Source organism: Lolium rigidum, chromosome 5, assembly GCF_022539505.1.
Source record: "Lolium rigidum isolate FL_2022 chromosome 5, APGP_CSIRO_Lrig_0.1, whole genome shotgun sequence".
Classification (NCBI taxonomy): domain Eukaryota; kingdom Viridiplantae; phylum Streptophyta; class Magnoliopsida; order Poales; family Poaceae; genus Lolium; species Lolium rigidum.
Genome location: NC_061512.1, coordinates 5,941,467 through 5,964,200, shown reverse-complemented (window position 1 = coordinate 5,964,200; position 22,734 = coordinate 5,941,467). Strand labels below are relative to the sequence as shown.

The 22,734-nt window shown below is 48.2% G+C and overlaps 1 protein-coding gene across 1 annotated transcript; it reads right to left on the bottom strand.

Annotated features, from left to right (window-relative positions):
* Positions 1 to 1,145: 1,145 nt before the first annotated feature.
* On the bottom strand, positions 1,146 to 10,173 carry LOC124655572. The gene is made up of 5 exons (XM_047194444.1): positions 10,157 to 10,173; positions 4,902 to 5,607; positions 3,459 to 3,608; positions 2,703 to 3,365; positions 1,146 to 2,562 (listed from the first exon to the last, which is right to left on the bottom strand). The coding sequence occupies exons 1-5, from the start codon at positions 10,171 to 10,173 to the stop codon at positions 1,492 to 1,494; spliced, it is 2,607 nt and encodes an 868-aa protein (XP_047050400.1). The 3' UTR covers positions 1,146 to 1,491.
* Positions 10,174 to 22,734: the final 12,561 nt, after the last annotated feature.

Here is a 22,734-nt window from a genome sequence, read left to right as displayed (position 1 = left end):
GCAGGGACATGTGTCCAGCGACAATAGGTGTACTCTGCAACCTCACTAAGCCAATTAATAAAATGATTAATCACCGTAGCTTAGGGCATGAGCAATGGAGGCAGCTGTCCAACTAGGCTTGGATAAAACTTTTGACATATGCATGCCATGTTATAGTCCCATTAATATGTCTTTCTCTCAAAAGCTGATTTGGTTTTTCTCTTTCTCTCTCACATTTTACACTTTATGGCTGAAGAGGTTGCCTCCTGATGAAGAGGCTGCCTCCTTATCCGAACCTAATTTGGACCACCCGAACCAAGATAAAGCTGCGAGGCAACACCCCTAGGGCTATGCGTTGGCCATGCCCTTAGAGCGCACACAACAAAGTGGTCAACAACAGCAAAAAGGCAGCTTTTCAACCCTGCAATGGCCATGAGAGCAAGTACCTGAGGACCTGGCCTTTATGCTTTTAGTTTCAGTGCCAGGATTGGTTCTGTACACAAAAGGCACTATTGTGCTTGGTTGGTAAACCTCTGAATTTTTCCAGCTCTCTTCGCAGCAGGTGGTGACCTGGTGTGATTCTGCTCAATATTAGGAGCCATGTAGGGTAAGAAAGTTTCACCTTTCAGAGGTCTTTCCAGTTCCCATGAACCCTAAAATCCAGTAATAAGTAAACCATGCTGCAACTTGCTTTCCTTACTGTAACAATATATTTCTGATTTTTCTAAATCAGCTCACATGTGGCCCACATGATGGGCATGTACAAAGTCAGAGTTGACCCAAGAAAAGGTGATGCCAGCTAGCACTATCAATAACACACACCAGAGATACTAAAATTCCAAAAAGTGTTTGACCTGTCAAACATGATGTACACACACCTCATCTACACTTTCACGACGGCAGCTCACCTGTCACACTCTAAAGAAAATTGCTTGTGGTGGATCGGATGAGTGCCTGTCACGAACCGGAAAAGCAGAGCGTTGACAGCGAGAGGTTTTTAGTTCTGATAAATCTTTGCAGCGATGCTGACATAGAACTGTTCATTATCCAAGGATTATGTCATGCTCAGAAGGTCGTTAACTGAATTATTGTATTATGCATTCACATGTCAACATCTTGAAGAACCCCCCAAAAAAATCTAACTGTGAGACTGGCAGCGAAATCAGTAGGCAAAAATATCAGGAGGGACGACCAAGGCATAATTAACATTGAGGATCTAACGATTACAAGTCCAGCACAGCTCAATTTCGGGACAGGTAGGAGCTAACAGCATCTTTCTTTCTTTACAAAATGAAAGCTCCTAGAGCCTGAAAATACACACACCAAAAGGGAAGGAGTTCGGTTACCTATACTAGTCAGTTCCACTTCATCTTAACTAGACAGCAAACAGTGCAAACTCAAGACGACGAAGCCAGATCTTCGATCTGGATCGCTTCAGGGTTCGCCCTGAAAAAGAGGCTCTCTCTGTATGTTAAACGTCGGGGCTGGCAGATCTCGGCTGCCATGGCGGGACTATACAACGGCGACTGCAGATGTCAGGGAAACCTCCATGGCGGGCGGTGGATCAGGCCAGGAGAACTCAAAGGGGGCTTCGATAGCGGGGAATGGGGCTGGGAGGGTGATCTCTCTGGGGCATGACTCGGTATAGTGGAACTCGATCTGGAGGCGGTGGTGCAGTGGTGTCGACGCCATGAGCCCCTTCTTGATGTCAGCCTGCAGTTCACGGATCGGGATGGCGGCCAAGAAGCTCTTGATGTACTCCTTGCACGCCTCCTTGCCCTTCAGCACAAGCAGCTCGCTCTCCTCGGTATCAGTCCCGCTGTCTTGCTCGGTGGAGGAGCTCTCCGAGGAATCCTTCTGTTGTCTGATGGAATCAGAGCTGGCTTCTTTCTTTTCAGCCGGCACTTTGTAGATTGTGGTGTTGTCGTCGAACTTCAAGATGTATGCCTGGTCGCAACCTTCAAACAGCCTCTCGCCAAGTGTATCAATGATGTAATATGCGTCGGCCTCGACCTTGAGAACAAAGAAGTGGTCATTCCAGCTGACAACATATAGGGTGGGTTTGTCAGTGGAACACTCCGCTGCTCGGCTAATCTCTTCCCAGATGTTATCAAACGACATCGCACCATCAAGGAAGTCAAATCCACTGGCATCCTCCACACTTTCAGGCTGGAAAAACCCCACGAATGACTTGTTAGGAGCAACTGTGAGCGGGCGGATCTTGGCATGAAGTACTGTTTCAAGATCAAAATGCTTATCAGGGAAGCGCTCTCGATAGGTCTCATTCTCGCAAAGCTTCCTCCACTCTAGAGACCCTTCTCGGATGAGGTTGTCAAACTGTGAGCGGATTGGCATCAGCTCCTGGTTTGCTTGGAACCAGTCCGCAATGACAGCCACCAGCGCAGTGCAGGCGCTCTCCCCAGCAGCCCGTTCACTCCTCTGGTCTATTGATGCAAAGAACACCTCAGTGAGAAGCTTCAAATGGCCATCACGACTAAGTACTTCCTTTGACTCCCAGTTCCCAACAACAAAATTGTCATCACCAAATACTGACTCCATACTGTTAGCCGAACCATTTGATCCCTGGAAACAAGAAAGAAAATATGCTATCAACAAGCCTCAACCAATAGTGGCAGTAAACCAAAAATAAATATGAAGGAAAATGGGCAGGATGGCAGTATAGAAAGAAAAAAAAATCAAGATTCTTTACAAGATATCCATACCTCCGAAACAGATCCATCAGAAGAGGTTAATATCCGTCGATCATAGTCAATATCATCCCCACCCTCTTCTCCATTCTTGTTCTTCAATAATGGTTCGCCTTTCTTCGGCACTTTGACTTTTCTCCATGGAAGTATGCTCCTTTTTCGCCGAATAACCATGGAGGTATGCTCTTCAGCAGTGGAGGATGATTCTTTCTCTGCTTGATAACCGGCATCCGATTTTCGGTGACTGTAATATATCCAGTCCTCGTGCTCTCCATCAATCCTTGCATGTGCATAAAAGAGACCACCAGCATAATTCACAGACTGCAGCGAACCATAGCTGAAGGACTTCCTGACAGTTGCGCCACCCAAGTCCTCATCCCTCTGTCTATCATCTATATCAGAGTCAGAGTCAATAGTGCAAGGGTATTCGGCACCATCACTGTGAACATATTTATCACTGTTGTCGTCCTCTCTGTTAGCCTTTTTGGACCTCCGTATTGACACAAAATCCGTAATATGTTTCACCTTTCTCAGTCCAGCTTTAATGACAGAAACCTCATCTTTTCCAGAAGGGACCGAGTCACCAGAGGAAGGTGACAATGGAGCAGTAGCAACAGAACGCTGTGAAGCATCGGGCGATTGCTGAGGAAGTCTTAGTTCCACCAAACTCAGAGTGAGCTGGAAAAAATTGAAAGTAATTCACAAACTGCTTGACTATAGGATATATGTTCAAATGGGAAAAAGATATATAGCATCATATCACCAACATACATGAAGTGACGGGGAAGATTCAGGTGTGCCATTGGGCACTGATAATGGGAGGATAATCTCAACTTCCTCTTCAGCAGCAGATGTGTAATCTGCTAGGTTCAATGACGCAGTTCCCAGAATCGATTCACTCTTTGGCCCTTTATTTGAATCCTGTAACAACAAAGACAGATCATTGAGAGGACAGAACAAAATGCAGGACATCATCAGGACAAAGCCAATGAAAAGAAGGCCCAAAATGTTCTACACATTACATTTCGCAGTAGTAGTTAACTCGGCAAAACTGGTAGCCTGCCTCAGTACGGATTTAAATACACCGGTGAAAAATTATAATTAAGGCTATAATGGCCTCAAGTTTGGCTATCCATTTCCATTGCATGATAATCGGGTGACAACTGGCAAGCTCCTGCTAGAGCAACTACCAATGACACGACGTATTCAAAACAATTAAACGGCACCACAACACACCAAGCGAACAACACGACAAATTGATAATAGCACCAATCACGAACTAGTCAAAACTAATGGGATAACAAACTAAACGCACCCCATTTTTTTTTCATCGTGGCGGCGTTTGTCTAGAGGCTCACAAAGCAACAATTGGCAAGACATGGACAAGAAACCTAATCAACTCATGCCAGGCCAATCTGTCCTGAGTTTGCCAAGTCCGGAAACAGTATGATTATGCGAAATTCCTGATTTACCTATGTGTCGTCCTAAAGAGATACAGCCGTATGTTGAATCCTATCGCTTTCTCCTTGCATCAAACCTAGTTTGTGCCAGCCAATCTGAAGCTTTGAATATGAACAACATAATTTTTTATTACTGACTCGACAGCTAGGCCGAGTAATCTATTAAAAATTCCCAACAAAGCCGAGCCCGTTTGGAGATTCCAAATAACTACATAATCTAACTACAATAATGTACCAGAATCCTTATCATCCAGGCAGCGGAAAGGGGGCAAAAGGAGGCTAAGCCCAATCATCATATCAAAAACTGAAATAAAGACCAGCACCAACCAAAATTGTCATATAGTCTGTTAACGCGTGCTTGTTGCCTTGGATTTTTTTTCGTTTGTTTGTAAAAAAGCAGGATCCAAACGAATTTAAAGAAGTTATCGTTTTCAACGAATAACCACTACGACTGACCTTTTCAATGGAAAAAGTCAAAGGTTTCACCATCACTATGACCGGAATGAAATGCTAAACAATTCCAAACAGGAATAATTCAAGCACCCATGGGCCATGGGTGACTTAATCTATTGATCTAAGCAAATCAAAATCGATGGGAAGAGCTGGTAGAAAATCGTGAAACAATAAACCCATCGATATCAGAATTTCATCGAGCACATAGAAAACCATATCAAGATTACTTTGTTTTACAGATGAAAGTCCCGAAAAAGAAAAAGAAAATAAACGTACGTGGAGAGGAGAGGAGTGTGCTCACATTGAGGACGGAGAAGGAGAGGTCCCATGGCTGGAAGGCGGCGGCGGCCTTGCGGTGCGACGTCGCGGAAAACGTCACCACGTCCTCGAACTCCTCCTCCCACTCTACCGCCGGCGCCGGCACCGACGACGACGACGGGGCGTCGGCCGCCGCCGGTGACTCCAGCCGCGTGCGGTTGCGGCAGACCCGGATGCCCTTCCACCTCGCCTTGGGGCCCTTCCAGGTCACCTCCACCGCCAGCCGTGCCTCGGCGTCCGCATCCTGCAGCCCCTCCGCCCGGCGCACCACGAGCCGGACGCTGAACTTCCTCGCCGCCGGCGGCCACGGCCACCGCATCTCCGATACAACAAAAAAAAGGAGCCTTGAACTCAAGAACCCTTCCGGACAGAGAGCCTCCTCCAGCACACTGAGCCGAAACGGAAACCCAAGCTCACACCAGAAATCTCCGAGAGCGCCGCTCGCGCAGATTCCCGCGGCCGAGCCTCGAATCGGTCGCAAGGTTGGATTTTGGCGGGGGAATCGGGGTCGGGCGAGCAGATTTGTGTCGGGTTGGGTCGGGATTCGGGGAGTTCGTTGGAGATTGGGACGCGGAGGAGGAGGAGGGAGGAAGAAGAAGAAGAATATACGAGGAGAGATGCAGCGGGCGGACGGGGAGGAGAGTGAGGAAGAAATAAACGGGAGGAGGCTACTTTCGTACTTTCCTTTCCTTGGGTTTTTTTTTCTTTTTCTCAGCCGAAAAAGGAAAACAATTTGTTTTCCAGGGTGCGGTGGGGCCCACCGGCCAGCCTCGCTAGGAGAGTAGTAGTTTTAGTATTTTACAGGAAAACAGGTCGGATAATTTTTCGTGTCTGTTTTTGATCTGGTAGTTTAGTTACAGCTAATCTAGAAGCTTTTCGTTGCTGATTTTGTGGATAAGGTTTTACTGCGTTTGTTCTTGTGCTTCGTGACGTGTTTTGGGTTGATCGAAGCCGTTGGATCTGGTACCGACCGCAAAGGTGGTGAGGCGCGTTGATCCATCCATGAACTGCTCCGCGTATTTGGTGCCCTTGGGCCAGTTCCAAACGGTTTCAAATGGTTTAATTATCATACACAAAGCGAAAGCATGTCAAAAACTAAAATCAAGTTACTGTCATTTGATTATTAAATTATTACGTACTACTAGTCTACTATGCTAGTTTTTTCTGTTTTACTAATGTAATTTTTTTGATATTTTAAAATAGAGTAGATACGGACTAAAATGAATAAACCTACAAATTATAAGACACGTCTAAATTAATGTACTCCCTCTAGTTTAAGATAGCTGCCCAGATACGTTCATATTTGAGCAGCTCTTTTAAACGGGAGAGGCTATTTATGAAAAAACAACTGAAATGTGTGAGGGCGCACGAGAAGACTATTACTCCAGAATCGAAGTTAAGAACATTATTTTCTTTTCCGACTAGATTTGTTTATTAACATGGTGTGTAACCTCTACAGGATTTTGTAAGTGCAGAAAGAACTCAAGCAGTTACATATCTATTTTATCTTGGAAATAATATTTTGACTCTTTTTGCGGTGGTTTTGTTTCTTTACATTTAGAAGATCACATTTTGCACCCAAGAAAGTGAGTTTGTGGCCGGTGCACATTTGAATTTCTACGGATAGGACTTAGCATCCACTAAAAACACAACATAATGCTTACTAGTTAACATGGAACTAAAAAAAATAGGCATGAAACTATTTGCAAAAAACATGATATTTGGTTGGATGGGGACATAGATTTGGTGCACATGGGCACTAGTGATCTTGTTTTTTAAAATAAATCAAAAATTATATTTTTGAGTTTCAAAAAATTCTAAAATTAAATCTGCATATAACCAATAATGTATCCCACAAACGTGTAAAATATCAATTTCAAATACTTTATATTTTAAGCTACACAAAAAGATAAAAGTACAGATCTGAGTAGTCATTTTCAAATCTCCAAAAACATGTCAGATTTTGTTATTTTTGTCTAGCACAAAGTAAAAAGAATTTTGGGTTGAAATTTTTCATGATTGTGAGATGTATCAGAATTATTTTTTAGATTTTTTGATAACTAATAAACTTTTTTTTATGGCGAGAGGACTGGAGCTCCGGAGCCAAAGGCACTTTTCGGTTGGATTGCATATATATAGCCTGGACATTAAGAAACTTATAAAAATACACTAAATACAAAAAAAAAAGGTTCGATTATTAAGCTGCATACATGCCTCGCAGCATACGTGCAGCCAGCTAATCATGTGATTCCTTGGTCAAAGGCTCTGATCGAAAAAGCTAGTGGAGCCAAAAGTGGGGGGTTATTTAAAGCTAAGCGCGTGTTTGTGCTTGTGTGTTTAGCAATACACTCGATCGTGATCTTGACAAAGCTAGTTAATTAACTGAACGAACTACTTAACCATCATCAGAAGAAAAGATAAACACCAGCTGAACGAGCTAATTGATGGACCATCCTTTGAAGAGAAGCAACATGGAAAAAGTAATTAACCTCCATGGAAAGTAATTTGTGTTCGATACGAAGCATTCTCATCAGCTTGTAATGTGAGAAGAAAAAATGTGATCAAATTCTTTTTTTAGCATCAAGAAGAAGATGATGAATTGGACCATGCAAGATTTGGATTATATGCTGGCCAGCTGGAGGACAGTCATGTGCATTTTTGCAGAAAAATTCTTCTCCACCCATCGGTTTTCCCGGCCAGCTAAGAGAATAGTATGCCTGCCCCTGTGCGTGCGTACAGCGTAGAAGGCCATGCACTACAAGCAACTCCAAGGTACTACATCGGCATCGCATTCCATTGTTAAATGTTCCTTGCAACATGCCAAAATTCTCCCGGGAAATACTTCATGGGCAATCTCACTTTTTTTCTGGAGATGACAACGATGAGTCGATGACACATCAACTTATCTATCTGTCCCTTATAGGTCATCCTAAGTGATGAGAGCAACGAGGAACCTTTGCCCATGAAAGTGCACTTGAAGTCTCTTTTGACTTTTTTGGGCACTACACCTACGGACTACGGTGCCAATATAACCTGAGATTTGTCTTATCTCCTTTTGGGTGTCTTGACCTCTTGACCTGGGGCAGGAACGCATTAGTTAAACATCTGGAATATTTTAGAGATTGGAAATTTGGGATGACTCAAATTAACATTCTGCATTGCCCATCAATAGCATGTGCACAACATCTCTAATCTTGTGTTTGTTTGCCAAAAATAATCTTATCTTCAGCACAAATCTTTGCAACGTTTAACACATTCAGTTGTCTTTAAGGTGCTGCCCACAAATTAGTAAGCTCCGAGCGTCTTCTTTTTTGTTGCATGAACTCTATCTATAGCCACATAGGATGATTGTTGAGTTGAAAGAGGGAAAAAATATATTTGTCTTCCCATTTGTTACTTCGTCTGCCTAGTATCAAAAATAAAAATAAAAATAATACAAGTCACTAACACTAATCGAGAAAATTTTATAGAATTATACTTCGTATGATGGTGCTTAATTATTAATGTGAATGTTGCACACAACCATAGAGAAGGAGACACCACATGCAACATACTTAATTAACCCAGAAGAAAAGAGTATTTTCACATAATTAATCGTGCTATCTATTAGTTGATTTTGTTTCCTTGGTACCTGCAATATGAGTTTGTGGTCTTGTATACAAGAACGGAGGAAGTAGGAAGTATGTATTCTCGTATATTTTCTCGTTTAATCTTAATAACCTTATAGATCTACAACCATGCAATTATTACTTGATAGGATAACATTAAAATAAAATCCATTGTGTAGCAAGTTTTTTTCTTCACAACACGGAATGCATCCATAAGAAAATCTAGAGTTGTGGAGTTCCAATATTGATGAAATCACCACCTGTGATTCGTTAGCGACAAAACACATTGTCCCTCACAGAAAGATAATATTGTTTGACACGAACACACATATCCCTCTTCTTTAGCAAAGAGGCGGAAAAACACATTGTGATGCTTCACCATGCAGACTTGCCATATCGAGTCTAAAAGGTCTTCATTTTACAAATGTTGAAAATGGCTACTTCTCAATAATATTCTAATCCAACATGCGACGAGATTGTGAGACTCGGTAAATTAGCCGTTCTCTTGTACGTATATATGTGAATGATTTCATTACCATAAACATACTATCATATTGCCGACACGCAATGCATAAGAAAATCTACACTTGCGGATTTCTATTATTGATGAAATCACCAAGCCATTCCTTAGTGAGAAAAAATCTTGGCCATCGCGGAAAAGATAATACGCTTTGACATGACACGCGTATCTCTCTTCTTTAGCAGGAGGCAGAAAACCATATTGTGATGCTTGAACATGTAGACAAACCCTCGATTATCTTGGGTTTAAAATAAACTTTCCTAACTTGGTTAGACATTGAAAATGATAACTTGTCTAGAAGGTCCTCATTTTCATAGTATGGAAATGGCAACTTCTCACGCAAAAGACACACTCACAGACACAACACTCTAATCTAACATGCGGCGAGATTGTGGGACTTGGTAAATTGGCAGCTCAATTTTATGTATTTGTGAATGATTTCATTATCATTATCATAAACATGTGAATAGTTCCATCCAATTTGTCCACCATAAATCTAGTTGGTTAGATACTTTAAAAAAGGAATTCTCTGATCAATGCCATTTCAATTCGTTTTCATGTTTATATTTTCTAAAATTCATGTTTCCATATTGAAAAGAGGTCATCACAAGATAAGACCACCGAAAGGGACATGACAACATCTTCCCACGGTGTTGACATCCTAAAATCCTCATCCCACCCTTGTTTGGTCCTGTGGTGATGTCAACCACAGCAAGTGTCCCGGTGGGTGGCAAAAATGTCAACCCAGGCACCACCGCTAGTGTGTACACAAATATTTATGGACTCGTCATCTACATTAGGCTGGTCATAGTGGAGAGTAACTTAGACTAGTAACATATGTTATGTTACTAGTCTAAGTTACTACCTCCATAGTGGGTAGTAACTTAGATATGGTGTCATGCAATGTGTCATTAATTATGTTGTAGACTCATATTGCTTTGAAATGTGTGATGTTATGATAACATAGCTAGTTACCACCTCATTCTCTTTCTTCATTTATTGGTATGCCATGTCACCAAAATACTTTGAGATGTGTGATGTTACCACCTATGTTACTCCCACTATGAGCAGTCTTACAGACTTGCACGTTTTTCTTTTGTGGCTACCTACGTGTTCTGGAAGCCCATGTTGCGGCATTTGTCTCTTCCTGTGGGTGCACACATTCAGATCTAGATATAGATAAGGCTCCATGATGTGAATTTCGTGTCCTCGATCTCCTCATGTATGCAAGAAGACATTTTTTGGTAGCCAGTTTCTTATCCTACGTGCCTACATAAATACATGGTAAGATTCATCCGTGCCATGGCAATTCTGCTTGTATATGTCAAGTGCGGCTGGGTGACACATCTGGGCAAAACTCGGACCAGGTGTGAAGGGGGAGGTGCTATACACCGAAAAGCTGAAATACATATTTTCATTTTTTGTTCTCTTTTTCTTTTCTGTATACATATTTTCATTTTTTTTAAAGCTGAAATATTTTTAAATCCATTTATTTTAAAATCTGAATGTTTTAATTTTTATGACTTTTTTGAAAAAATATAGTTTTCAAAAAATAAAAATATTTAAAACCCAATTTTCAGAATTTAAACATTTTCAAATTTGAACAATTTTTTAGATTCAACATTTTTGAATTTTTTTAAAATTTTGAACATTTTTCGAACATGAACATATTTGAAATTTGAACATTTTTCAAATATGAACATTTTCGAATAGAACAACTTTTTAACTTTGATCATTTTTTAAATTCAAAGGTTTTACGAATTTGAAAAAAAATGAAAAGGAAAAAATAAAACAAAAAAGAAAGAGAAAGAATAAACTGGAAACAGAAAAGAAGAAAAAAGCCGAAATGGATCGGGCCCTATACCCGACCAGGGGTATGCGGCATGCCGTACACACCGACCTGGTCGGTGTATAGGATTTGCCGTGTGAAAGAGACCGGCGTTCAAAAACTTAGGCCTAAGCCCGGTTTAGCCGTCGGACTATAAATAAGGGCATCTCCAGCGGGCCGACGCATTTCGGACGTCCGAAATGTCCGTTTGCATCGGCCCGCGGACGCCATGTGCCCCAGGGCGACCGTTTGCGTCTGGGGTACCTCCAGCGGTGCGGATACATTTTTTAGCGGGCACAGCGTCAAGCTTGCTAATGGCGTTTTACGTCCCGTCGAGGACTGACGCCGGCGATTAACTGTTCTCGCGCGGCGACGATCATTCCCGCGCGTGGCCAATATATTGGCAAGTTTCGCCGGCATTTCGCGCGCGCGGGAAACGACTTGCGCGCCAACGCCGTTTCCCGCCCCGCCATGGCTATATATGGTGGACACCGGCGGGGGCGACGGGCACACCCCAAGCTAATCCATCCATGGCCGGGCAGAACCTTAGTTGGGAGCACGTTGTTCAGATGTGCCGCCACCTCCACCCGGAGGAGGAGGAGGAGGTAGTCGCTGCTGGCGTTGAGGCCCAGCAGCTGGACCTGGAGGCGGCGGCGGAGGTGGAGGTTGCGGAGGCGGCAGAGCGCGCGGAAGGGCGCCTCGCGGTGACCAGGGCGGAGATCGCCAACGCCATGGCCGAGCTCGCCGACGCAAGGGCCAAGCTCGCGGAGGCACGGGCGACCATGGCGGACCCTCCGGCGGACGCCGTCATCCACGACATCGCGGACGATGACCCCCCCCCGTGCCCAGCCGCTTCGAGTGCGGCGGCGACCAGCGGGTTCTGCTCGCGTCCTTCGAGTTCCTGGCTGGGGACGCCCAGCGCCGTCAGGCTTGGTTGGCGGAGGAGGAAGCCCACAGCTATGCGATCTCCATGGCTCGGGGGTTAATGTGCTCCGATCTGGACTCGCTCCAGCGTAGGGGCCCTTCTCCCGCGGGGGTCGAGCAGGAGAACCGGGAGCTGGCGGCGCCATCGCCGCCAGGGACGAAGCGGTGGCGGAGGCGGCTAGGGACAGGGCCCGCTTTGTCGCCCAGCTGGCGGGGTTGCAGGCGGCGGCCCAGGCGAACGAGGAGGCGGCGGCGGCCCAAGCGGCGACGACAGCCCTGTGGGATAGCTCCCTGGCCGAGGCCCTCGAACGCCGCAGGCGGCAGAACGAGGTGTCCCATGTGCGGCGTGCGCGGCGTGCGCGGCACGCGGAGTGCGCAAAGCGCTCCCGCTTCAACGACGGCGCCGGCGCTTCCGGTGGCCAGTAGTAGGCCGCGCAACTGCGAGTAACCGAGGCCGGTGTTGGCCGCGCGACGGCGAGTAGGTACAGTCGTTGTAGTTTTAGGTTAACTCGACTAACCATCTCTGTAAAGATGGTCCTTTTGGCCAATCAACAGTAATGAAAAAATCTTTTGCTTACCTACTCACTACCGACCGGGTCCGGATGCACCCAACGCGGACAGTTTCCGCGACTGCGGAGCGTCCGCAGAGACGCAAACCTGGCGCATATTTGGGGCAGGTTTGCGTCTTCGCGGACGGCCCGGTCACTTTGCGTCGCCCGCTGGAGGTGGTGCCAGACACATTTCCGATCACGGCGGACGAAAATGGTCGCTCAGCGTCCGTTTGCGTCGCGCCGCTGGAGATGCCCTAAGGGCCTAAACCAACCTAAAGGAAAACGCCTAGCTTGTCCCATTCATTGCCAGCCTAACCTAACAAATTCAGTCCCGATCCTGGCCTAGGGTTTTCAGGCTAGGCCGGATTGAGTCGTTTGAGTCGCGTGCCCCCCAAACCTTGCCCCAAGCCGATTTAGGCGCACCGGGAATTGATCACCCCCAACCGCTCGCCCCGAAGGCCAATTCGGTCTGGTGCGGTCCAATAGATTGTCTGGCATTCCGAGTCCATCCCCGCTACACACGGATCGTTGTGGGCGCATCAGACGCAATGCGAAGAGGCTGGGTGAGTGGCGGGCTTGTTGCATCAGTGTCACACTCATTGGGTTATATTCCAAATTTTTCATCCCATTTCCTATTATTCTCATCGCGCCTATCATTTATCCTGCCCTTCGCGATAGTTCCCCACCCAGACCTCGCCACCACCATGCACTCGCCCTTCATAGCCATGGTGTCGAAAGATCCCAAGAAGCTCGCCAAGAAGACGGCTGGCAAGGTGCACGTCAAACCGCCAGCCAAGAAGGGCGCAAAGGCAACCTTAATGAAGCTGCGCAAAGCGCCGGTGCCTAAGACGAAGCCAGAATCATGAACCCAAGTACGCGACGGCAGAGCGGAAAGATCGGCGCACCGTCGAGGTTGTGAAGACGTCGGAGGCCGCCAGTGGACCCCCTAGTGTTGGTAGCGCACATGTTCTACCGCGACATGATCTTGAAATAAATCGTCGATCGAATAGTGGCGGATCCTCCATTAGCATCGGTGGCTGCAGCAGCGTCAACGTTGACATCGGTGATTACTCCAGCGACGGCATCGACATCGCCAACGATAATATCATTGACACTAGCAGAGCAGGCTAAGTTCCTCGTGCTGGACAGGCCTTCGCCACCTCAAGAGGCATCATCGATGGCTAAGCCAACCCTAACCAGTTCTTCTAGATTTCATTTGTACTACCTTCGTTTTAACGAATAAGGTGCACACGCATTTCAAGACGAACTTTGACGGAAAAAAGAGTAACAAAATTTTGATTCTATTGTATTTAATTAGTACTGTTGGATTCATATTGAAAACACTTTCTAACGGTGATAATTTTATACCAGCAATGTTTATATATTTTGAGTATTTTTTGGTCAAACACAAAACACGAAAAATGAGGACGGCTTATTCACTAGAATGGAGGAAATATGCCGATTTGTAATATTGGTCGCAACAACTATGGCTGAAACTTTGATCATGATGGCGATGGCTGGAACTTTGATCGTGGCGACTATGGCGAAAACATCTCCTTTGAAAATGCGACGATCTTTTTTTTTTTTTGCGGGATTCTATTTGGAGCTGCCGCCTTCGGAACGCGACTGCGAATAGATGCCCCCCAGAAAACGGCACCACCAATCACCATCCCCCATTCGGCTGATCGGGTGCTTATGCAATATGCCGACCCTACTGAAGATGCTCTTAAATGAAGTAAAATGTATGAACCAAAGTGCAACGCTAACCGGACAGCTTAATCAAAAGATAGAGATTTAAATGATGGAAGAACTCAAGAGCATCTGCAGCCTGCGACGAAGGATGTACGCACACACAAACCAAAAAGACATGCAAAGCTTGGTTAAAACGTTGCTAAATGGACAAAAATAATACTGACTCACCCATGTTGGGAACAAAAGAAAGAGAGTTCTTTTGGGATTGGAGAAACTTGTAGGCAAAAAAATAACCTATAATTGATAATGACTCGATCTTCCACGTTGATCCTGAAATACATCAGGTAAACGGTTATCTTTCATCGTTGGAGCTAGCTAGCATAGCATTTCCCACAAGGAAGCTATAGAGCATCTATGTATGACATGCCTACGTACGTAAACACAAGTGCTTTCTGAAAAAAAGAAGTGGTTTTCATGCTGGATTCTACACGGAACTATGCATATTCGCCTTCGGATGTGTGCAGTTGACCTTCAAGACATTGGACATTTATGATGTTCAGAAATATCTTCGCACTAGTGGAAAACGGGGCAATAGGCCCGGTCCATTTGGGCCTTTAGACCCGGTTCCCGAACCGGGACCAACTAGGCGGGACTAAAGGGGGTACCCTTTAGTCCCGGTTCAAAGATAAACCGGGCCTAAAGGCCTCGACACGTGGTGCGGCCGGGGAGCTCGCGGTGGAAGGCCTTTGGTCCCGGTTCGTGGTACGAACCGGGCCTAGGTTCCTCTGCCGCGGCAAAGAATTGCTATTTCTCTGCCGCGGCACAGGTTTAGGCTGTACCAGCGTTTCTCTGCCGCGGCAGAGAAACAGGGCGTTTCTCTGCCACGGCAGAGTTTCAGCAATGCATATATATCATTCAAGAAACCACAAAAAATCGTCATGAATATATATAGACATCGTCAACAGTACACGACATCGTCAACAGTACACGTAATGCATGCATATTTACAATACAACATGTCCTCGACGGATTTCGTTCCCCGTCACGATCCGCCGATAGTGCTCTCCACCGGGGTAAGGACCTCGGTAATAAAGAATCCCGCGATTTCCTCTTGAATTGCTTTTATTTGATCCGCTGTTATGAGAGTGTCCCGTGAGGCGTGTCATCTATATTTAAAAAGGAGATCAATATATGAATGGAACTCAATACAATAGATGGTACTAATTAAGATTAATTGTGAAAATTTGTTATCGTACACGAGTGTGGTGTATTTGGGCATCCCCACCCTTGGGACAGGACATGTCACGCATGAAGGTGCGGACGTAGTATCCACATAAGTTATTCCCTTGTTCCTGCCTCATACACTTTACGAAAAAATAGTTCGATCAAACTAATAATCAAGCATCGTATTGAAAGTAAATATCATATATAAAGTTTCACGGACATAGCTATATATATAGTACTACTTACGGGGTAATCTCTAAATGTAAGCTCCGGTTTCCATTCACCCGGAACAGTATTGATGAACCGTTTCCAAGCCCTGCCCGGCAAAAAATAATGAGTAAATGAGTAATTGATTAGTTGATGATATCTTCGAATTAGAGCAGATGAAGATGCCAATACGAAATTGATTGAAACTACCTCCGGAGGATGGCAGCCATGTCCGCCCATTCCGCATATTCTTTACGTTTCGAGTCCATGACGTTTACGACTCCAAGGTGAAGATCAATGATTAGGAGAATAAAGTGGAAACTGCACAAGCATAGCTCAATGATTACGAGAATAAAGTGGAAGGTGCACAAGCATAATGTATGTTATATATAACACTCACTTGAAGTTGTAGGGAAAGAATATATCCTCTTTGTCTGCTTGCTTCTCTAAAAACATTACGATGTTGTCCTCTGTGTCCTTGGGGTACCGTCGAACCGTAACTTCATGAACTATGTTTGGGTCTATGAACCCCAGCGGTACGAGCTTGCCTCTTTTGTATTCCAGCTTCTTCATTATGCATAATTAAATGTATAGCGTACACAAAGAATATAATGAGGATAATTGTTAGTGCAAATGAATGAGCTACAAACTTAATTACACAAATAAATCACTTACGGGCAGTAGCAACGCGATGACGGCTTTGTCGAGGGCGTCTTGATTGAATAAGCTGAAACGGTTCTTCTAACTCAAGGTTTATCTCGTCTTCCCCCGGAAGTAATGCTCATCTCTAAGATACACCGTGAGGTAGCTTTCACTTCTTCGACGAGGCTTTCGGTACCATTCATGCAACCTTCGCATCCGAGTCCCTAGACGCGCGAGCTCGCCGAGGTTTGACGAGATCTTTTCCGTATCTATACGTGTTTACCACTTGAGCCGTTGGATAGTAATCTTCGTACTCAGCGATGCTCCCCGAGCTCTAGCCGCCCGTTCGGTCATCGATGCCGATCTCCGGATCATGATATGGCTCCACGATGAAGTGGGGTGCGGCCTGAATGTCCTGCTGTCCAAGCTGGGCGACTTTTTTGCTTCTTTGCTCGCTCTAGAGGATCTGTCCAAGAGAGCGGTCATAATCAGCTCTCGGCTCAGGTCTCTTCATTCTCGTCTCGGCAAAGTGCTTCAGCGTATCGCGGTCGAATAAACACCTTCTTCGGCGCAAGAAACGCCTTTTGCTCTTCGATCCGCTCATGTGGTAACAACTCGGAATCTGTGCCCTCATTGGAGTTGATGATCTCTTCGGAGTCTGTAGGAGGTGCCGCGGACGGCTTCCTCTTTTGCTTAAGTGGAGGCGGCGGAGTCTCCCGACGAGGAGGAGGAGGCGGCGGAGTCTCCGACGAGCGAGGAGGAGGCGGCGGAGTATTTTCACGCGGAGCGGGCGGGTCATGGATAGGGGAATCATCATCGCGCACGGGAGAATCATCACGCGGAGGAGACTCGGGTGGCGGAGGAGGCGGAGGTGGCATGCTTGTTGGCTTCTCACCTGGAAACACAATGTTCTCCTTCCGCCATTGCACGGTGGTTCTACGGGCTTCTCCCGGTTCTTTGATTTCCCCATCTTCACTGCTGGGGTGCTCAAGCACCAACCCCTCATAATCTCTCATCACTTCATCCACCATCACAACAGCAAAGTCGTCTTGGACCGAACGGCAATGGTAAGACCTTGTAGGTAAGAGGATGCCGACCGCCGCCTTGAAGGATAGGTTGAAAACTTTAACATGCAGCTCACAAGGACGGCTCTCAGTGAGATCATGCACGGGGGGGTAGCGAGGAGGCTCGACCACCTGGTCATCATCATCATCATCATCCACCTGCTGAGAGGAAGCCACGGCTGCTTTTCCGGTGTGGTTGAGATTGCGGCGGGGCGATGGCATTGAGCAATGCGGGATCTGCAGCCTGCCCCGAGCCATCCGAGATGTAAGTACTTGGGTTACCATGGTTAATTGGGCTTTCATGGTGCTCATACCCTCCTCTAAGTTAGCCGGGCGGTCTGTTTCCCTTGCCTTCCTCCTCTCATAGCTTTTATCGGGAAATCTCTTCCTTTCCGCGGGAAAGCCATACTTCCACGGAACGGAGCCTTCGTGCCTCGTGTTCGTCCGCCGTGTTCTTTGTTCCCAAGGGCGCGTGTCGGCTCATCGTTCTCTCTTTCGGGCTGGAACAACCCCGCCTCCACGTCCCTATGTGCTCTTTCCGGGGCATCAATGGGAACCTTCGGATGAGCTTTCTTATAGATGCACTTCCTCGTTTACGGATGCAACGTTCCCCCAATCCCGTAGAACCACTCCTTGCACCGTTCGATCCAACAGTGTGTCCCTAATCCGATCCCTTTATCGGTCGGTTCCGCCTCAGCTGCTTGCCACTTAGGACGGTTAGCCCTGTATCCACTGGACCCGAGAATTTGGTGATATAGCTTCAACGCAGCATTTGCCTTATTTATTTCCGACCTTCTCTTAAATTCTTCGACTCCGTCTTTGTACTTCACGAATTCTTCCCGAGTGAGTTTTTACCTTCTCATTGTCGGAGTCTTCTTTATCTTGATAAGGCGGCGCAATCTTTTCTTGTGGCTCTTGAATAGTTCGGCCATCTTCTTCTTGCCAAACTCGCGGAGGTCCTGCTCCATCTTGGCCTTTTCAGCGTCCCCCCCTCTTCGGGTACTATGTTGAAATGTGACATGAGCTTGTCCATAATGCTGTTTTTGGCTACATCATCGATATAAAGACCTTGACCTTCTTCCTCTGCAGACAGCACTAGTCCCTTCGGCTTGTTCCATTCTCGAACGGTGATCGGGACGTGGTCCCTAACAAGCACTCCGCATTGAGCTATAAATGCCTTTGCACCTTTCTCTGGAGCAATCGGTTTACCATCCTTAGCGATGTGGGTGATGTCGTGCCTAACACCGTCGTCCAACTTTTTGGCCGGGCCTCGCTTCCTCGACTTTACGGAAGAAGTGCTCGATCCGGAGGGCTAAAAAGAAATAATTCATAGTCGAGTACAATTTAATTAGTTAATGCATCTAGTCGATCAACGAGCGGCTTAATTAGTTTATATACCTCGGTGATAACTACGGTTCGGGAGCCATTATGATGATCTTGTTCCTCACCGGCGCCACTAGGATCTTCTTCCTCAATATTCTCCGCTCCCTCACCGGAGTCATTCAAATAAGTTGCGGTGACATCGTCACCGCCATCATCTGGAATAACGTCGTCGTCGCGATCATCCGAGAGTACCGTTTGCTATGAGGTTCTCCATGAAATTTTCTTCAAATTCATCTCTCGTCCATGCTTTCTACAACGACACTGCAAGCTATACATATATAGGAACCATCATATGATCAAATTAAGGATAATGCGGAAAACTGAAAATGGAGTTACATATGTAGTTCTTAACTAAGGATCGATAATATAGTGCTGAAAGCGAGATAGTGCGATTACATGGATACATAGATCGGGTTCATGTTTATTTAACCCTAATACATATCAATCACTACTACAACCACTCAACCGCGCGGACCGGGTCCTAGAGGGCGCCGACCGGGTCCTGAGCCGCGGCTGGGTGTACCCCCAAAGCCACGGAACAACAACGGGAGCATAGCTAACATGAGATCCCCGCATAACGCTCCATCCGGTCCTATACATGTTGTCTAACACGTACATGTAACGGCGAACGTGCTGGTCCTCCGCTTCAATGCGCTGAGCTACCTCCTCCGGTGGGGCCGGCTCCCTCTGAAACGACCGTGGCCCATAAGACCTCCACCAAAGAATATCCGGGTCGACAACGGGACCCGGATTCCGCACCAAGGTGCGCGACCCGGAAGCTAAGACCTCCCAGTGCCACCCCGGCGGAGCCCGGTCCCGGACCTCCCCCATCTGCTCCATCTCCTCTAGAAGAGTCGGACCACGGCGCGGCGGCCTGTCGCGGCATCGTAGCTACGAAAACAAATCATATATATATGTACCAACGTTAACATAAATTAAAAAATAACTTCACTATATGTTAGTCGGCGCCGGCACTACCATTTGGGGGCGCCGGCACTACATATATACCCTATATATTTTGGGGGCGCCGGCAGGGGCGTCGGCACTATGTCGCGGCGGCAGCGCCACGGACTCGGCACAGCCACGGGCGCCGGTAGGGGCACCGCCACGGCCTCGGCACCGGCACGGGCGCCGGTAGGGGCATCGCCACGGGCTCGGCACAGCCACGGGCGCCGGTAGGGGCACCGCCACCGACTCGGCACGGGCAAGGCCGCCCGCACGACCGGATTAACTATACTAACAATTTTCTAACTATAATTTTCACTACTTTTTCTAACATATCGGATTAACTATACTAATAATTTTCACGACTATAATTTTGTAACTATAATTTTCTATCTCATTTCTAACAAATATTATTTTCATAACTTTTTTCTAACTATAATTTTCACTACTTTCCTAACATATAACTTTTTATCTAACAAGTACTTATAACTAATTTTTCTAACTATAGTAATAGTAACAACTATACTATTTCTAGCTAACTATACTAATTAACATACTAACATTTTTTCTAATTAAGTACTATACTAACAATTAATATACTAACAACACAATAATTTTACAAATATAAATAACAATAAAAAAGAGGGGGCCGGCCGGCTCACCTCTTGCCGGCGGAGGAGGAGGCGCGGTCGACGAGGAGGCGGCGACGGTGGCGGTTGCCGGCGGAGAGGAGGCGGCGGAGACGGCGGCGGTTGCGCGCGGTGGAGACGGCGGCGGTTGCCGGCGGAGAGAGGAGGCGGCGGAGACGGCGCGCGGCGGTTGCGTGCGCGCGGCTGGGGAGGAGGCGGCGTCGTGCGGCGGCGGCGGTTGCGTGCGGCAGGGGCGGCGGCAGCGACGGCGCGCGAGTTTTGGGCAGCCTGGCGGCGTGCGCTCGTTCGTCTCCGCGGGATTGATCTCCGCGGAGACGAAGGAGTTGCAGTTATAGTGCCCCCCCCTTTGGTCCCGGTTCTTCTTACAAACCGGGTCCAAAGACCCCCCTTTGGACCCGGTTTGTAATACAAACCGGGACTAAAGGCCATTTTTGCTGCGTTTTCGCTGCGCGCGCAAAAAAGGCCTTTAGTCCCGGTTCCAAAGGCCAATTTTTTTAAAAAATTTCATTCCCGCCTTATTTCAAATAAAAAAAAACACGTACTGGCCACCGCCGCCACCGCCACCGCCGTGTACTGGCCACCGCCGCCACCGCCACCGCCGTGTACTGGCCACCGCCACCGCCGCCGCCGCCATGTACTGGCCACCGCCTCCATGCCACACGTGTCCACCGCCGCCTCCGCCATGCCACACGTGTCCACCGCCGCCTCCGCCATGTCCGGCCACCGCCGCCACCGCCACCGCCACCGCGGTGTGCGGCCACCGCCGCCACCGCCGTGTGCGGCCACCGCCACCGCCGCCGCCGCCATGTGCGGCCACCGCCACCGCCGTGTGCGGCCACCGCCACCGCCGCCGCCGCCATGTGCGGCCACCGCCACCGCCGTGTGCGGCCACCGCCGCCACCGCCACCGCCGTGTGCGGCCACCGTCACCGCCGGTGTGCGGCCACCGCCACCGCCGTGTGCTGGCCACCACCGCCACCGCCACCGCCGTGTACTGGCCACCACCGTCACCGCCATGTGCGCCCACTCGCCGCCGTGCCACACGTGTCCCTTCCCGTGCCACGTGTCCCTCCGCCGTGCCACACGTGTCGCTTACCCGTCGACGCCGTCGTGCGGCGTGTAGCCACCGCTTCCACGTGCCTCGCCCCGCCGACGCCGGCGTGCGGCGTGTGTAGCCGTGGCTTACACGTGCCATGCCCCGCGTGCGCTATAGAGCGACGAGTGCGGGCGCAACCGGACGTCGCCACCGCCTCCGCTCATTCATCTCCGGGATGCCTCCACGTCGTCGAGGGCGTCCGGTTTCCGTGGCGTTCGAGTGCGTCCGAGCGGTAGGTTCACCGCCGAGATACACGCCGGTGGCTTCCGCCTCACCCTCGGCACGTACAACACGCCGGAGCTGGCGGCGCGCGCTTACGACGCGGCGGCGTGGCGCTTTCGGCGGCCAGGGCGAGACATGAACTTCCCGGATGTTGAATCGCTAGAGGAGGCGGAGTTCCTCGCGCCGCCGCCGTGCCTCGTCGGCAGACGAAGACCGTCGCCGGCACCGCCGAGTGCAGCGCAGGATCGCCATCGCCGAGCGCGACGAGCGGTTGATGCGCCGGTGGAGGGCGCGAGTTCCCCAACGATGCCGACAACACCGACGCGTTCTTTGCTAACCTTAGGGCACAACGCAGGTCCGACAGGCGCCACCGTCGGGCCGTCGCCACCTTCGAGCTCGAGAACCCGAATACAACTTGGACCGAAAACGACCCTCGGTGGGAGGACATTTGGACGGAGACAACCTCCGACGACGAGTAGAGACTAGACTAGTAATTTATCTATTTTATTGTAATTTCAATAAAGTCGATGTCGGTTGGTTTTGTTCAATAAAGTGGTTGACACGAAATTTATTACGATTGAACTGAAATTAAAGTACGAGCTCCTCGGAGAAAAGTTTCCGCCACATACATGGAATTAAAGTACGGAGCTCAGCTGAAAATTAATTAAGATACATCACCGGGTCGATTGTTCTAGTCATTCAGTCATACTCGTGCCTAGCCCTATAGTACTCGCCACGCTGTAGTCGTCGTAGTCGCCATCATCATCGTCGCCGGCATCGGGGTCGCGGTGAGTCGAACCTCGACGGGAGAGCACGCGTGGGCTGGGACCGAGGGTAGCGCGAGGCGGGGGGCCACGGTAGGCCATGACGCCACTGGAGAGTCCGGCCGCACCACCACGGCCGACGGCCGGCCTCGTTGAAGTCCGAAGGAGGCGGGCCGCCCTCCTCGTGCACTGGCAAGCGCCCTCTCACGCCGATTGATGAAGAAGCTTTCCCAAGTCGGGAAGTAGTCGGGATGCCATCGGGGATTCCTCCGCTGCTCTGGCGTGAGCTCGAAGTAGTAGTGGTTCGTGATGGCCATCTCGCGCGCCACACCTAGAGGGACGGGAGGGACCGGTACGCCTCCGACGCTCGGCAACCAGCCGGTCGGGACACGGTAGCCCGGCGGGCGAGGGGGTAGTTCGACGCGCAAGCGCCTCCGCCTCCCGGAGGGTTAGAGATACGATGGAAGCCATGGGACGAGTGATGAGGTTTGCGGATA

Excerpts from the sequence above, each read along its gene's own strand:
- LOC124655572 (XM_047194444.1), bottom strand. Across the intron at positions 3,366-3,458 it reads AATCTTCCCCGTCACTTCAT|CTCACTCTGAGTTTGGTGGA; the intron begins GTATGTTGGTGA and ends AATTTTTTCCAG. Across the intron at positions 2,563-2,702 it reads CTGATGGATCTGTTTCGGAG|GGATCAAATGGTTCGGCTAA; the intron begins GTATGGATATCT and ends TCTTGTTTCCAG.